At 48.5% G+C, this 19,203-nt stretch overlaps 1 protein-coding gene across 1 annotated transcript in view; it reads left to right on the top strand.

The window, feature by feature from the left end:
* The window catches only part of nbas (NBAS subunit of NRZ tethering complex), a 346,091-nt gene that overhangs the window by 236,177 nt on the left and 90,711 nt on the right, over positions 1 to 19,203 (top strand). Inside the window, exons 39-40 of the mRNA XM_055911766.1 lie at positions 7,318 to 7,394; positions 7,487 to 7,624. Coding sequence (XP_055767741.1) covers positions 7,318 to 7,394; positions 7,487 to 7,624 — 215 coding nt within the window. The remainder of the gene's footprint in view (positions 1 to 7,317; positions 7,395 to 7,486; positions 7,625 to 19,203) is intronic.

The raw sequence follows: 19,203 nt of genomic DNA on the forward strand, positions 1-19,203 counted from the left end.
GGTTCTCTGAGCGTGGGTTCTCTGAGCGTGGGTTCTCTGGGTACAGGTTCTCTGAGCGTGGGTTCTCTCGGTGCAGGTCCTTCAGGATCAGGTCTTACAGGTCTGGGCGGGTCTCCAGCTGGTCTGGGTGGGTCTCCAGCTGGTCTGGGCGGGTCTCCAGCTGGTCTGGGCGGGTCTCCAGCTGGTCTGGGCGGGTCTCCAGCTGGTCTGGGCGGGTCTCCAGCTGGTCTGGGCGGGTCTCCAGCTGGTCTGGGAGGGTCTCCAACTGGTCTGGGCGGGTCTCCAGCTGGTCTGGGCGGGGTGTCCGTTGCTCTGTTGCTCCTGTGTGGGGTGCTGGGGCTGTGGTTCAGGGTGACGTCCGCAAAAGTTGGGATTGCTGCCTTGTAGAGGTGGACCTGGTCATAAAGGCTGTTCAAGTCCAGGGTGTAGTGGTGTAGTAGTGGGCCAGGTAAACATTACTCCAGGGTGGGGTGGTGGGCCAGGTAAACATTACTCCAGGGTAGAGTGGTGGGCCAGGTAAACATTACTCCAGGGTGGAGTGGTGGGCCAGGTAAACATTAGTCCAGGGTGGAGTAGTAGAGTAGTGGGCCAGGTAAACAATACTCCAGGGTAGAGTGGTGGGCCAGGTAAACATTACTCCAGGGTGGAGTGGTGGGCCAGGTAAACATTACTCCAGGGTGGAGTAGTAGAGTAGTGGGCCAGGTAAACATTACTCCAGAGTGTAGTGGTGGGCCAGGTAAACATTACTCCAGGGTGGAGTAGTAGAGTAGTGGGCCAGGTAAACATTACTCCAGGGTGGAGTAGTAGAGTAGTGGGCCAGGTAAACATTACTCCAGGGTGGAGTGGTGGGCCAGGTAGACATTAGTCCAGGGTGGAGTAGTGGAGTGGTGGGCCAGGTTAACATTAGTCCAGGGTGTAGTGGTGTAGTGGTGGGCCAGGTAAACATTACTCCAGGGTGGGGTGGTGGGCCAGGTAAACATTAGTCCAGGGTGGAGTGGTGGGCCAGGTAAACATTAGTCCAGGGTGTAGTGGTGTAGTGGTGGGCCAGGTAAACATTACTCCAGGGTGGGGTGGTGGGCCAGGTAAACATTAGTCCAGGGTGGGGTGGTGGGCCAGGTAAACATTACTCCAGGGTGGGGTGGTGGGCCAGGTAAACATTAGTCCAGGGTGGAGTGGTGGGCCAGGTAAACATTAGTCCAGGGTGGAGTGGTGGGCCAGGTAGACATTACTCCAGGGTGGAGTGGTGGGCCAGGTAAACATTAGTCCAGGGTGGAGTGGTGGGCCAGGTAAACATTAGTCCAGGGTGTAGTGGTGGGCCAGGTAAACATTACTCCAGGGTGGAGTGGTGGGCCAGGTAAACATTAGTCCAGGGTGGGGTGGTGGGCCAGGTAACCATTAGTCCAGGGTGGGGTGGTGGGCCAGGTAGTCATTAGTCCAGGGTGGAGTGGTGGAGTGGTGGGCCAGGTGAACATTACTCCAGGGTGGGGTGGTGGGCCAGGTAGTCATTAGTCCAGGGTGGGGTGGTGGAGTGGTGGGCCAGGTAAACATTAGTCCAGGGTGGGGTGGTGGGCCAGGTAAACATTAGTCCAGGGTGGAGTGGTGGGCCAGGTAAACATTAGTCCAGGGTGGAGTGGTGGGCCAGGTAGACATTAGTCCAGGGTGGAGTGGTGGGCCAGGTAAACATTAGTCCAGGGTGTAGTGGTGGGCCAGGTAAACATTACTCCAGGGTGTAGTGGTGGGCCAGGTAAACATTACTCCAGGGTGGAGTGGTGGGCCAGGTAAACATTACTCCAGGGTGGAGTGGTGGGCCAGGTAAACATTACTCCAGGGTGTAGTGGTGGGCCAGGTAAACATTAGTCCAGGGTGTAGTGGTGGGCCAGGTAAACATTAGTCCAGGGTGTAGTGGTGGGCCAGGTAAACATTACTCCAGGGTGTAGTGGTGGGCCAGGTAAACATTACTCCAGGGTGTAGTGGTGGGCCAGGTAAACATTAGTCCAGGGTGGAGTGGTGGGCCAGGTAAACATTAGTCCAGGGTGGAGTGGTGGGCCAGGTAGACATTAGTCCAGGGTGGAGTGGTGGGCCAGGTAAACATTAGTCCAGGGTGTAGTGGTGGGCCAGGTAAACATTACTCCAGGGTGTAGTGGTGGGCCAGGTAAACATTACTCCAGGGTGGAGTGGTGGGCCAGGTAAACATTACTCCAGGGTGGAGTGGTGGGCCAGGTAAACATTACTCCAGGGTGTAGTGGTGGGCCAGGTAAACATTAGTCCAGGGTGGGGTGGTGGGCCAGGTAAACATTAGTCCAGGGTGTAGTGGTGGGCCAGGTAAACATTACTCCAGGGTGTAGTGGTGGGCCAGCTAAACATTAGTCCAGGGTGTAGTGGTGGGCCAGGTAAACATTACTCCAGGGTGGAGTGGTGGGCCAGGTAAACATTAGTCCAGGGTGGGGTGGTGGGCCAGGTAACCATTAGTCCAGGGTGGGGTGGTGGGCCAGGTAGTCATTAGTCCAGGGTGGAGTGGTGGAGTGGTGGGCCAGGTGAACATTACTCCAGGGTGGGGTGGTGGGCCAGGTAGTCATTAGTCCAGGGTGGGGTGGTGGAGTGGTGGGCCAGGTAAACATTAGTCCAGGGTGGGGTGGTGGGCCAGGTAAACATTAGTCCAGGGTGGAGTGGTGGGCCAGGTAAATATTAGTCCAGGGTGGAGTGGTGGGCCAGGTAGACATTAGTCCAGGGTGGAGTGGTGGGCCAGGTAAACATTAGTCCAGGGTGTAGTGGTGGGCCAGGTAAACATTACTCCAGGGTGTAGTGGTGGGCCAGGTAAACATTACTCCAGGGTGGAGTGGTGGGCCAGGTAAACATTACTCCAGGGTGGAGTGGTGGGCCAGGTAAACATTACTCCAGGGTGTAGTGGTGGGCCAGGTAAACATTAGTCCAGGGTGTAGTGGTGGGCCAGGTAAACATTAGTCCAGGGTGTAGTGGTGGGCCAGGTAAACATTACTCCAGGGTGTAGTGGTGGGCCAGGTAAACATTACTCCAGGGTGTAGTGGTGGGCCAGGTAAACATTAGTCCAGGGTGGAGTGGTGGGCCAGGTAAACATTAGTCCAGGGTGGAGTGGTGGGCCAGGTAGACATTAGTCCAGGGTGGAGTGGTGGGCCAGGTAAACATTAGTCCAGGGTGTAGTGGTGGGCCAGGTAAACATTACTCCAGGGTGTAGTGGTGGGCCAGGTAAACATTACTCCAGGGTGGAGTGGTGGGCCAGGTAAACATTACTCCAGGGTGGAGTGGTGGGCCAGGTAAACATTACTCCAGGGTGTAGTGGTGGGCCAGGTAAACATTAGTCCAGGGTGGAGTGGTGGGCCAGGTAAACATTACTCCAGGGTGTAGTGGTGGGCCAGGTAAACATTAGTCCAGGGTGTAGTGGTGGGCCAGGTAAACATTAGTCCAGGGTGTAGTGGTGGGCCAGGTAAACATTACTCCAGGGTGGAGTAGTGGAGTGGTGGGCCAGGTAGTCATTAGTCCAGGGTGTAGTGGTGGGCCAGGTAAACATTACTCCAGGGTGGAGTGGTGGGAAATGCTTGCGTTCACCTGCTGTATGGTGGCAGGGAGAAAGCTCGCTCTCGTTCTCTCACTCTCTCGTTCTCATTCTCTCACTCTCTCGTTCTCATTCTCTCACTCTCTCGTTCTCATTCTCTCACTCTCTCGTTCTCATTCTCTCACTCTCTCGCTCTCATTCTCTCACTCTCTCGTTCTCATTCTCTCACTCTCTCGCTCTCATTCTCTCGCTCTCTCGCTCTCGTTCTCTCGCTCTCTCGTTCTCATTCTCTCACTCTCTCGCTCTCATTCTCTCACTCTCTCGCTCTCATTCTCTCACTCTCTCGCTCTCATTCTCTCACTCTCTCGCTCTCATTCTCTCACTCTCTCGCTCTCATTCTCTCGCTCTCTCGTTCTCATTCTCTCGCTCTCTCGTTCTCATTCTCTCACTCTCTCGTTCTCATTCTCTCACTCTCTCGCTCTCATTCTCTCGCTCTCTCGTTCTCATTCTCTCACTCTCTCGTTCTCATTCTCTCACTATCTCGCTCGTTCTCTTGCTCATTCTCTCCCTCTCGATCTCGCTCTCGATCTCTCGCCCTCTCACAAAGTGCTTGAGGTACTTAAAGTACTTGAATTTGTCAAATTCAAGTACTGGATTATCTTGAAAATGTCTGGTTTTCTCAAGTTTGTTTATAATGAGAACAACAGAAAACGATTGAAAATGTTGATATGAAAAATGTATTGGTCTTGCAAATTAATTTCCAAGCTCGTTCATTCTACCCACACTGCCACTCAGTCAGGCAGGTACAGAACTGACTGCCGCTCAGTCAGGCAGGTACAGAACTGACTGCCGCTCAGTCAGGCAGGTACAGAACTGACTGCCACTCAGTCAGGCAGGTACAGAACTGACTGCCACTCAGTCGGGCAGGTACAGAACTGACTGCCGCTCAGTCAGGCAGGTACAGAACTGACAGCCACTCAGTCAGGCAGGTACAGAACTGACTGCCACTCAGTCAGGCAGGTACAGAACTGACTGCCGCTCAGTCGGGCAGGTACAGAACTGACTGCCACTCAGTCAGGCAGGTACAGAACTGACTGCCGCTCAGTCGGGCAGGTACAGAACTGACTGCCACTGCCATGTGGAACTGACAGCCACTCATTCAGGCAGGTACAGAACTGACTACCACTCAGTCAGGCAGGTACATAACTGACTGCCATGTGGAACTGACTGCCACTCAGTCAGGCAGGTACAGAACTGACTGCCACTCAGTCAGGCAGGTACAGAACTGACTGCCACTCAGTCGGGCAGGTACAGAACTGACTGCCACTGTCAGGCAGGTACAGAACTGACTGCCACTGCCATGTGGAACTGACTGCCACTCATTCAGGCAGGTACAGAACTGACTACCACTCAGTCAGGCAGGTACATAACTGACTGCCACTTAGTCAGGCAGGTACAGAACTGACTGCCACTCAGTTAGGCAGGTACAGAACTGACTACCACTCAGTCAGGCAGGTACAGAACTGACTGCCACTGCCATGTGGAACTGACTGCCACTCAGTCAGGCAGGTACAGAACTGACTGCCACTGCCATGTGGAACTGACTGCCACTCAGTCAGGCAGGTACAGAACTGACTGTCTCTCAGTCAGGCAGGTACAGAACTGACTGCCGCTCAGTCGTGCAGGTACAGAACTGACTGCCATGTGGAACTGACTGCCATGTGGAACTGACTGCCATGTGGAACTGACTGCCACTCAGTCAGGCAGGTACAGAACTGACTGCCACTCAGTCAGGCAGGTACAGAACTGACTGCCATGTGGAACTGACTGCCATGTGGAACTGACTGCCATGTGGAACTGACTGCCACTCAGTCAGGCAGGTACAGAACTGACTGCCGCTCAGTCGTGCAGGTACAGAACTGACTGCCATGTGGAACTGACTGCCATGTGGAACTGACTGCCATGTGGAACTGACTGCCATGTGGAACTGACTGCCACTCAGTCAGGCAGGTACAGAACTGACTGCCACTCAGTCAGGCAGGTACAGAACTGACTGCCACTCAGTCAGGCAGGTACAGAACTGACTGCCACTCAGTCGGGCAGGTACAGAACTGACTGCCACTGCCATTTGGATCTGACTGCCATGTGGAACTGACTGCCATGTGGAACTGACTGCCATGTGGAACTGACTGCCATGTGCAACTGACTGCCATGTCACATAGGGAGCTGAAATGCCGGGCAAATGTAGATCCTGTCTGGCAGGATGTTGATGATTGGGTTTTGCCAGACCCAACCAGGCATGTAGTGGAGAGTAAACACCGTTTACTCAGCGTTTTATTTTGTTATTTTGACGATCAGGAGGCTTATTGATCTGAGTTGTGATCGTTGTTCAACGATCAGGAGGCTTATTGATCTGAGTTGCCATCGTTGTTCAACGATCAGGAGGCTTATTGATCTGAGTTGCCATCGTTGTTCAACGATCAGGAGGCTTATTGATCTGAGTTGTCATCGTTGTTCAACGATCAGGAGGCTTATTGATCTGAGTTGTCATCGTTGTTCAACGATCAGGAGGCTTATTGATCTGAGTTGTCATCGTTGTTCAACGATCAGGAGGCTTATTGATCTGAGTTGTCATCGTTGTTCAACGATCAGGAGGCTTATTGATCTGAGTTGTCATCGTTGTTCAACGATCAGGAGGCTTATTGATCTGAGTTGTCATCGTTGTTCAACGATCAGGAGGCTTATTGATCTGAGTTGTCATCGTTGTTCAACGATCAGGAGGCTTATTGATCTGAGTTGTAATCGCACCTCTGCAAACGAGTGGAATCATGAATGAGTCGTGTGCTCGTTATGTACGCCTGCTCCCTCTGAATCATCATGGACGATTCACGTGTGCTCGTTATGTACGCCTGCTCCTTCTGAATCATGGACGATTCACGTGTGCTCGTTATGTACGCCTGCTCCCTCTGAATCATGGACGATTCACGTGTGCTCGTTATGTATGCAACAATTTGAAAGATTCATGTATGTAGTCAATAAGTAATGTAACGCGTGTTATTGAGGAGAACCTGTCAGGTGGTGATGAATACGTACGTTGTGTTTTTCATGAGGTTGTCGCGATATACTGCCATCTGGTGGCGACAAGAAACAATTGCATAATAGGAACTATTTAAAAATGGCTGATCCTTGAGAATAAATGTTGGTGCGTGAAAAAGTACTTAAGTCCTTGAATTTGACTTGCCACCGCCTCTCTCTCTTGATGGTAGAGCTCAGCTTTAGTCCCTCTTCCCCTCTCTCTCTCCCTCTCTCCTTCCCACCGCTCCCCCTCTCCTCCCCACCGCTCTCAATTAAATGTCAGTTTAAGGTCTTTATTGGCCTGGGAAACATGAAATGTTAACATTTCCAAAGCAAGTGAAGTAGATAATAAACAAAAAGTGAAATAAACGATACAAATTTACAGTAAACAGACTCACACAAGTTCCAAAGAGTAAAGACATTTTCAATTATTTTGTGCAAATAGTTAGATTTAAAGTAAAGTCTCGCACTTTCTCTCTCCCTGTCCCCCCCACTCTTTCTCAATGCAATTCAAGGGGCTTTATTGGCATGGGAAACATATGTTAACATTTCATGTCTCTCTCTCTCTCTCTCTCTGTCTCTGTCTCTGTCTCTGTCGGTGTCTCTGTCTCTCTCTGTCTGTCTCTCTCTGTCTGTCTCTCTCTCTCTCTCTCTCTGTCTCTCTCTCTCTCTCTCTCTCTCTCTCTCTCTCTATGTCTCTCTCTCTCTCTCAGTACTGCTACAGCTGGCCTGTGATGCCTTTCCCAGAGATATGACCCTGGCCCTGGCCTATCTCCTGGCCCTGCCGCAGGTAACACACACGCTCTGCTCTCTGATTGGTCAGTTAACGTTCATCCATATGTTGACTTCTTTTCACCTGTACACCCCCCACCCCCCCCCCAGGTCCTGGATGCTAACAGGTGTTTTGAGAAGCAGTCCCACTCGGCCCTGTCCCTGCAGCTAGCAGCCTACTACTATAGTCTACAGATCCACAACCACCTGGTCCCATGCCTTAAGGCCAACACACACACTCTCTACAGGGTGAGTACACGGTGTGTTTTGTGGTGTGTGTAGTTCTGGGACGAGAGGATGGACAGATGAAGGGGGGAAACGGAGAGAATCAGTGAATAAACGGTTGTGGGAAGAAGCAAAGAGAGTACTAGAAGTGAGAGGAATCTAAATTGAGTAATGTCAAGGATGAAATGTTGAATGGGTATTGTGTAGGTGTGGTGTCTAATGAGCTAAGCTTCGCAAAAAGTCAATACAATTTTCCAAAATGCTAGTTACTCCTGTCTATACAGAAATAAATACATTAAAATAATTACATTATACATTAAAAATATTATAAATACATTAAAATTATAAATACATTAAAATAAAACACGACAGCAGAGAGCATGATTTAGACAGGATCGATAGCTGTGGTTTGTTCTAACATCACAAGCACATAGCCTACAGTCATCAGCGCGGCAAATAAACTCAGCAAGAAAAGAAACGCCCCTTTTTCAGGACCCTGTCTTTCAAAGATAATTCGTAAAAATCAAAATAACTTCACAGATCTTCATTGTAAAGCGTTTTAACACAGTTTCCCATGCTTGTTCAATGAACCATAAACAATTAATGAACATGCACCTGTGGAACGGTCGTTAAGACACTAACAGCTTACAGACGGTAGGCAATTAAGGTCACAGTTATGAAACTTAGGACACTAAAGAGGCCTTTCTACTGACTCTGAAAAACACCAAAAGAAAGATGCCCAGGGTCCCTGCTCATCTGCGTGAACGTGCCTTAGGCATGCTGCAAGGAGGCATGAGGACTGCAGATGTGGCCAGGGCAATACATTGCAATGTCCGTACTGTGAGATGCCTAAGACAGCGCTACAGGAAGACAGGACGGACAGCTGATCGTCCTCACAGTGGCAGACCACGTGTAACAACACCTGCACAGGATCGGTACATCCGAACATCACACCTGCGGGACAGGTACAGGATGGCAACAACAACTGCCCGAGTTACACCAGGAACGCACAATCCCTCCATCAGTGCTCAGACTGTCCGCAGTAGGCTGAGAGAGGCTGGACTGAGGGCTTGTAGGCCTGTTGTAAGGCAGGTCCTCACCAGACATCACCGGCAACAACGTCGCCTATGGGCACAAACCCACCGTCGCTGGACCAGACAGGACTGGCAGAAAGTGCTCTTCACTGACGAGTCGCGGTTTTGTCTCACCAGGGGTGATGGTCGGATTCGCGTTTATCGCCGAAGGAATGAGCGTTACACCGAAACCTGTACTCTGGAGCGGGATCGAGGTGGAGGGTCCGTCATGGTCTGGGGCGGTGTGTCACAGTATCATCGGACTGAGCTTGATGTCATTGCAGGCAATCTCAACGCTGTGCGTTACAAGGAAGACATCCTCCTCCCTCATGTGGTACCCTTCCTGCAGGCTCATCCTGACATGACCCTCCAACATGACAATGCCACCAGCCATACTGCTCGTTCTGTGTGTGATTTCCTGCAAGACAGGAATTTCAGTGTTCTGCCATGGCCAGCGAAGAGCCCGGATCTCAATCCCATTGAGCACGTCTGCGACCTGTTGGATTGGAGGGTGAGGGCTAGGGCCATTCCCCCCAGAAATGTCCGGGAACTTGCAGGTGCCTTGGTGGAAGAGTAGGATAACATCTCACAGCAAGAACTGGTAAATCTGGTGCAGTTCATGAGGAGGAGATGCACTGCAGTACTTAATGCAGCTGGTGGCCACACCAGATACTGACTGTTACTTTTGATTTTGACCCCCCCTTTGTTCAGGGACACATTATTACATTTCTGTCACATGTCTGTGGAACTTGTTCAGTTTATGTCTGAGTTGTTGAATCTTATTTTCATACAAATATTTACACAAGTTAAGTTTTCTGAAAATAAATGCCGTTGAAAGTGAGAGGACGTTACATTTTTAGCTGATTGAGTTACGGCTGTCAGTGAAACGCAAAATAGTTCTATAGCAAAATTACATTTAAAATAGTTATATAGCAATATTATATCTAAAACAGTTTCACACACTACACACTGTGACTGAACGCTACACACTGTGACTGAACTCAACACACTGTGACTGAACGCTACACACTGTGACTGAACTCAACACACTGTGACTGAACTCAACACACTGTGACTGAACGCTACACACTGTGACTGAACTCAACACACTGTGACTGAACTCAACACACTGTGACTGAACGCTACACACTGTGACTGAACACTACACACTGTGACTGACCACTACACACTGTGACTGAACACTACACACTGTGACTGAACACTACACACTGTGACTGAACGCTACACACTGTGACTGAACGCTACACACTGACTGAACACAACACACACTGACTGAACGCTACACACTGACTGAACGCTACACACTGACTGAACACACACTGACTGAACACTACACACTGTGACTGAACACTACACACTGTGACTGAACTCAACACACTGTGACTGAACTCAACACACTGTGACTGAACTCAACACACTGTGACTGAACTCAACACACTGTGACTGAACTCAACACACTGTGACTGAACTCAACACACTGTGACTGAACTCAACACACTGTGACTGAACACTACACACTGACTGAACACTACACACTGACTGAACACTACACACTGTGACTGAACACTACACACTGACTGAACACTACACACTGACTGAACGCTACACACTGACTGAACGCTACACACTGACTGAACGCTACACACTGTGACTGAACACTACACACTGTGACTGAACACTACACACTGTGACTGAACACTACACACTGTGACTGAACTCAACACACTGTGACTGAACTCAACACACTGTGACTGAACTCAACACACTGTGACTGAACTCAACACACTGTGACTGAACTCAACACACTGACTGAACGCTACACAGTGTGACTGAACGCTACACACTGTGACTGAACGCTACACACTGTGACTGAACGCTACACACTGTGACTGAACGCTACACACTGACTGAACGCTACACACTGACTGAACACAACACACTGTGACTGAACACTACACACTGTGACTGACCACTACACACTGTGACTGAACACTACACACTGTGACTGAACGCTACACACTGTGACTGAACGCTACACACTGACTGAACACAACACACACTGACTGAACGCTACACACTGACTGAACGCTACACACTGACTGAACACACACTGACTGAACACTACACACTGTGACTGAACACTACACACTGTGACTGAACTCAACACACTGTGACTGAACTCAACACACTGTGACTGAACTCAACACACTGTGACTGAACTCAACACACTGTGACTGAACTCAACACACTGTGACTGAACTCAACACACTGTGACTGAACTCAACACACTGTGACTGAACACTACACACTGACTGAACACTACACACTGTGACTGAACACTACACACTGACTGAACACTACACACTGTGACTGAACACTACACACTGACTGAACGCTACACACTGTGACTGAACGCTACACACTGACTGAACGCTACACACTGACTGAACACTACACACTGACTGAACACTACACACTGTGACTGAACACTACACACTGTGACTGAACACTACACACTGTGACTGAACACTACACACTGTGACTGAACTCAACACACTGTGACTGAACTCAACACTGACTGAACACTACACACTGTGACTGAACACTACACACTGTGACTGAACTCAACACACTGTGACTGAACTCAACACACTGTGACTGAACTCAACACACTGTGACTGAACTCAACACACTGTGACTGAACTCAACACACTGTGACTGAACTCAACACACTGTGACTGAACTCAACACACTGTGACTGAACACTACACACTGACTGAACACTACACACTGTGACTGAACACTACACACTGACTGAACACTACACACTGTGACTGAACACTACACACTGACTGAACGCTACACACTGTGACTGAACGCTACACACTGACTGAACGCTACACACTGACTGAACACTACACACTGACTGAACACTACACACTGTGACTGAACACTACACACTGTGACTGAACACTACACACTGTGACTGAACACTACACACTGTGACTGAACTCAACACACTGTGACTGAACTCAACACACTGTGACTGAACTCAACACACTGACTGAACACTACACACTGACTGAACACTACACACTGACTGAACACTACACAGTGTGACTGAACACTACACACTGACTGAACACTACACACTGACTGAACACTACACACTGACTGAACACTACACACTGTGACTGAACACTACACACTGTGACTGAACACTACACACTGTGACTGAACACTACACACTGTGACTGAACACTACACACTGTGACTGAACACTACACACTGTGACTGAACACTACACACTGTGACTGAACACTACACACTGACTGAACACTACACACTGACTGAACACTACACACTGTGACTGAACGCTACACACTGACTGAACGCTACACACTGTGACTGAACGCTACACACTGACTGAACGCTACACACTGACTGAACGCTACACACTGACTGAACACTACACACTGACTGAACACTACACACTGTGACTGAACACTACACACTGTGACTGAACGCTACACACTGTGACTGAACGCTACACACTGTGACTGAACACTACACACTGTGACTGACCACTACACACTGTGACTGAACACTACACACTGTGACTGAACGCTACACACTGTGACTGAACGCTACACACTGTGACTGAACGCTACACACTGTGACTGAACGCTACACACTGACTGAACACAACACACACTGACTGAACGCTACACACTGACTGAACGCTACACACTGACTGAACACACACTGACTGAACACTACACACTGTGACTGAACACTACACACTGTGACTGAACTCAACACACTGTGACTGAACTCAACACACTGTGACTGAACTCAACACACTGTGACGGAACTCAACACACTGTGACTGAACTCAACACACTGTGACTGAACTCAACACACTGTGACTGAACTCAACACACTGTGACTGAACTCAACACACTGTGACTGAACTCAACACACTGTGACTGAACTCAACACACTGTGACTGAACACTACACACTGACTGAACACTACACACTGTGACTGAACACTACACACTGTGACTGAACACTACACACTGTGACTGAACTCAACACACTGTGACTGAACTCAACACACTGTGACTGAACACTACACACTGACTGAACACTACACACTGACTGAACACTACACAGTGTGACTGAACACTACACACTGACTGAACACTACACACTGACTGAACACTACACACTGTGACTGAACACTACACACTGTGACTGAACACTACACACTGTGACTGAACACTACACACTGTGACTGAACACTACACACTGACTGAACGCTACACACTGACTGAACGCTACACACTGTGACTGAACGCTACACACTGACTGAACGCTACACACTGTGACTGAACGCTACACACTGACTGAACGCTACACACTGACTGAACGCTACACACTGACTGAACACTACACACTGACTGAACACTACACACTGTGACTGAACGCTACACACTGTGACTGAACGCTACACACTGTGACTGAACGCTACACACTGTGACTGAACGCTACACTGTGACTGAACGCTACACACTGTGACTGAACACTATACACTGTGACTGAACGCTACACACATTTTGACTGACAGCTACACACTGTGACTGAACACTACACACTGTGACTGAACACTACACACTGTGACTGAACACTACACACTGACTGAACGCTACACACTGACTGAACGCTACACACTGTGACTGAACGCTACACTCTGACTGAACGCTACACACTGTGACTGAACGCTACACACTGACTGAACGCTACACACTGACTGAACGCTACACACTGACTGAACGCTACACACTGACTGAACACTACACACTGTGACTGAACGCTACACACTGTGACTGAACGCTACACACTGTGACTGAACGCTACACACTGTGACTGAACGCTACACTGTGACTGAACACTACACACTGTGACTGAACACTATACACTGTGACTGAACGCTACACACATTTTGACTGACAGCTACACACTGTGACTGAACACTACACACTGTGACTGAACACTACACACTGTGACTGAACACACTGTGACTGAACACACTGTGACTGAACGCTACACACTGTGACTGAACGCTACACACTGTGACTGAACGCTACACACTGACTGAAGACTACACACTGTGACTGAACACTACACACATTTTGACTGACAGCTACACACATTTTGACTGACAGCTACACACTGTGACTGAACACTATACACTGTGACTGAACGCTACACACATTTTGACTGAAAGCTACACACTGTGACTGAACACTATACACTGTGACTGAACACTATACACTGTGACTGAACACTATACACTGTGACTGAACACTACACACATTTTGACTGACAGCTACACACATTTTGACTGACAGCTACACACTGTGACTGAACACTACACACTGTGACTGAACACTACACACTGTGACTGAACGCTATACACTGTGACTGAACGCTACACACTGTGACTGAACACTACACACTGTGACTGAACACTACACACTGTGACTGAACTCAACACACTGTGACTGAACTCAACACACTGTGACTGAACTCAACACACTGACTGAACACTACACACTGACTGAACACTACACACTGACTGAACACTACACAGTGTGACTGAACACTACACACTGACTGAACACTACACACTGACTGAACACTACACACTGTGACTGAACACTACACACTGTGACTGAACACTACACACTGTGACTGAACACTACACACTGTGACTGAACACTACACACTGACTGAACGCTACACACTGACTGAACGCTACACACTGTGACTGAACGCTACACACTGACTGAACGCTACACACTGTGACTGAACGCTACACACTGACTGAACGCTACACACTGACTGAACGCTACACACTGACTGAACACTACACACTGACTGAACACTACACACTGTGACTGAACGCTACACACTGTGACTGAACGCTACACACTGTGACTGAACGCTACACACTGTGACTGAACGCTACACTGTGACTGAACGCTACACACTGTGACTGAACACTATACACTGTGACTGAACGCTACACACATTTTGACTGACAGCTACACACTGTGACTGAACACTACACACTGTGACTGAACACTACACACTGTGACTGAACACTACACACTGACTGAACGCTACACACTGACTGAACGCTACACACTGTGACTGAACGCTACACTCTGACTGAACGCTACACACTGTGACTGAACGCTACACACTGACTGAACGCTACACACTGACTGAACGCTACACACTGACTGAACGCTACACACTGACTGAACACTACACACTGTGACTGAACGCTACACACTGTGACTGAACGCTACACACTGTGACTGAACGCTACACACTGTGACTGAACGCTACACTGTGACTGAACACTACACACTGTGACTGAACACTATACACTGTGACTGAACGCTACACACATTTTGACTGACAGCTACACACTGTGACTGAACACTACACACTGTGACTGAACACTACACACTGTGACTGAACACACTGTGACTGAACACACTGTGACTGAACGCTACACACTGTGACTGAACGCTACACACTGTGACTGAACGCTACACACTGACTGAAGACTACACACTGTGACTGAACACTACACACATTTTGACTGACAGCTACACACATTTTGACTGACAGCTACACACTGTGACTGAACACTATACACTGTGACTGAACGCTACACACATTTTGACTGAAAGCTACACACTGTGACTGAACACTATACACTGTGACTGAACACTATACACTGTGACTGAACACTATACACTGTGACTGAACACTACACACATTTTGACTGACAGCTACACACATTTTGACTGACAGCTACACACTGTGACTGAACACTACACACTGTGACTGAACACTACACACTGTGACTGAACGCTATACACTGTGACTGAACGCTACACACTGTGACTGAACGCTACACACTGACTGAACGCTACACACTGTGACTGAACGCTACACACTGTGACTGAACACTACACACTGTGACTGAACGCTACACACTGTGACTGAACGCTACACACTGACTGAACGCTACACACTGACTGAACGCTACACACTGTGACTGAACGCTACACACTGACTGAACGCTGCACACTGACTGAACGCTGCACACTGTGACTGAACACTACACACTGTGACTGAACACTACACACTGTGACTGAACGCTACACACTGTGACTGAACGCTACGCACTGACTGAACGCTACACACTGTGACTGAACGCTACACACTGTGACTGAACACTACACACTGTGACTGAACGCTACACACTGTGACTGAACGCTACACACTGTGACTGAACGCTACACACTGTGACTGAACGCTACACACTGTGACTGAACACTACACACTGTGACTGAACGCTACACACTGTGACTGAACGCTACGCACTGTGACTGAACGCTACGCACTGTGACTGAACGCTACGCACTGTGACTGAACGCTACGCACTGTGACTGAACGCTACGCACTGTGACTGAACGCTACGCACTGTGACTGAACGCTACACACTGTGACTGAACACTACACACTGACTGAACACTACGCACTGTGACTGAACGCTACGCACTGTGACTGAACGCTACACACTGTGACTGAACGCTACACACTGTGACTGAACGCTACACACTGTGACATCACTAATGCTCTTGTGACTGAACACTACACACTGTGACTGAACGCTACACACTGTGACTGAACGCACTGTGACTGAACACTACACACTGTGACTGAACACTACACACTGTGACTGAACACAACACACTGTGACTGAACTCAACACACTGTGACTGAACACTACACACTGTGACTGAACACTACACACTGACTGAACACTACACACTGTGACTGAACACTACATAATGATCTGTATGTCATTGTGTCAGTCAGGGGACAACACTACATAATGATCTGTATGTCAGTCAGGGGGACAACACTACATAATGATCTGTATGTCAGTCAGGGGACAACACTACATAATGATCTGTATGTCAGCCAGGGGACAACACTACATAATGATCTGTATGTCAGTCAGGGGACAACACTACATAATGATCTGTATGTCAGTCAGGGGACAACACTACATAATGATCTGTATGTCAGCCAGGGGACAACACTACATAATGATCTGTATGTCAGTCAGGGGACAACACTACATAATGATCTGTATGTCAGTCAGGGGGACAACACTACATAATGATCTGTATGTCAGTCAGGGGGACAACACTACATAATGATCTGTATGTCAGTCAGGGGGACAACACTACATAATGATCTGTATGTCAGTCAGGGGACAACACTACATAATGATCTGTATGTCATTGTGTCAGTCAGGGGGACAACACAACATAATGATCTGTATGTCAGTCAGGGGGACAACACTACATAATGATCTGTATGTCAGTCAGGGGACAACACTACATAATGATCTGTATGTCAGTCAGGGGGACAACACTACATAATGATCTGTATGTCATTGTGTCAGTCAGGGGACAACACTACATAATGATCTGTATGTCAGTCAGGGGGACAACACTACATAATGATCTGTATGTCAGTCAGGGGGACAACACTACATAATGATCTGTATGTCAGTCAGGGGACAACACTACATAATGATCTGTATGTCATTGTGTCAGTCTGGGGACAACACTACATAATGATCTGTATGTCAGTCAGGGGGACAACACTACATAATGATCTGTATGTCAGTCAGGGGGACAACACTACATAATGATCTGTATGTCAGTCAGGGGGACAACACTACATAATGATCTGTATGTCAGTCAGGGGGACAACACTACATAATGATCTGTATGTCAGTCAGGGGACAACACTACATAATGATCTGTATGTCAGTCAGGGGACAACACTACATAATGATCTGTATGTCAGTCAGGGGGACAACACTACATAATGATCTGTATGTCAGTCAGGGGGACAACACTACATAATGATCTGTATGTCAGTCAGGGGGACAACACTACATAATGATCTGTATGTCAGTCAGGGGGACAACACTACATAATGATCTGTATGTCAGTCAGGGGGACAACAATACATAATGATCTGTATGTCAGTCAGGGGGACAACACTACATAATGATCTGTATGTCAGTCAGGGGGACAACACTACATAATGATCTGTATGTCAGTCAGGGGGACAACACTACATAATGATCTGTATGTCAGTCAGGGGACAACACTACATAATGATCTGTATGTCAGTCAGGGGACAACACTACATAATGATCCCTTTTCCCTCCCAGTAGTGTTCCTGTTCCCTCCCAATAGTGGGTAGTGGTACTGTTCCCTCCCAGTAGTGGGTTGTGGTACTGTCCCCGACCTCACTAATGCCCTTGTGGCTGAATGGAAGCAAGTCCCCGCAGCAATATTCCAACATCTAGTGGAAAGCCTTCCCAGTAGAGCGGAGGCTGTTACAGCAGCAATGTTCCAACATCTAGTGGAAAGCCTTCCCAGAAGAGTGGAGGCTGTTATAGCAGCAATGTTCCACCATCTAGTGGAAAGCCTTCCCAGAAGATAGGAGGCTGTTATAGCAGCAATGTTCCAACATCTAGTGGAAAGCCTTCCCAGAAGAGTGGAGGCTGTTATAGCAGCAATGTTCCAACATCTAGTGGAAAGCCTTCCCAGAAGAGTGGAGGCTGTTATAGCAGCAATGTTCCAACATCTAGTGGAAAGCCTTCCCAGAAGATAGGAGGCTGTTATAGCAGCAATGTTCCAACATCTAGTGGAAAGCCTTCCCAGAAGATAGGAGGCTGTTATAGCAGCAATGTTCCAACATCTAGTGGAAAGCCTTCCCAGAAGAGTGGAGGCTGTTACAGCAGCAATGTTCCAACATCTAGTGGAAAACCTTCCCAGAAGAGTGGAGGCTGTTATAGCAGCAATGTTCCAACATCTAGTGGAAAACCTTCCTAGAATAGTGGAGGCTGTTATAGCAGCAATGTTCCCACATCTAGTGGAAAGCCTTCCCAGAAGAGTGGAGGCTGTTATAGCAGCAATGTTCCAACATCTAGTGGAAAGCCTTCCCAGAAGAGTGGAGACTGTTATAGCAGCAATGTTCCAACATCTAGTGGAAAGCCTTCCCAGAAGAGTGGAGGCTGTTATAGCAGCAATGTTCCAACATCTAGTGGAAAGCCTTCTCAGAAGAGTGGAGGCTGTTATAGCAGCAATGTTCCTACATCTAGTGGAAAGCCTTCTCAGAAGAGTGGAGGCTGTTATAGCAGCAATGTTCCAACATCTAGTGGAAAGCCTTCCCAGAAGAGTGGAGGCTGTTATAGCAGCAATGTTCCAACATCTAGTGGAAAGCCTTCCCAGAAGAGTGGAGGCTGTTATAGCAGCAATGTTCCAACATCTAGTGGAAAGCCTTCCCAGAAGAGTGGAGGCTGTTATGGCAGCAATGTTCCAACATC

Source organism: Salvelinus fontinalis, unplaced genomic scaffold, assembly GCF_029448725.1.
Source record: "Salvelinus fontinalis isolate EN_2023a unplaced genomic scaffold, ASM2944872v1 scaffold_0091, whole genome shotgun sequence".
Classification (NCBI taxonomy): domain Eukaryota; kingdom Metazoa; phylum Chordata; class Actinopteri; order Salmoniformes; family Salmonidae; genus Salvelinus; species Salvelinus fontinalis.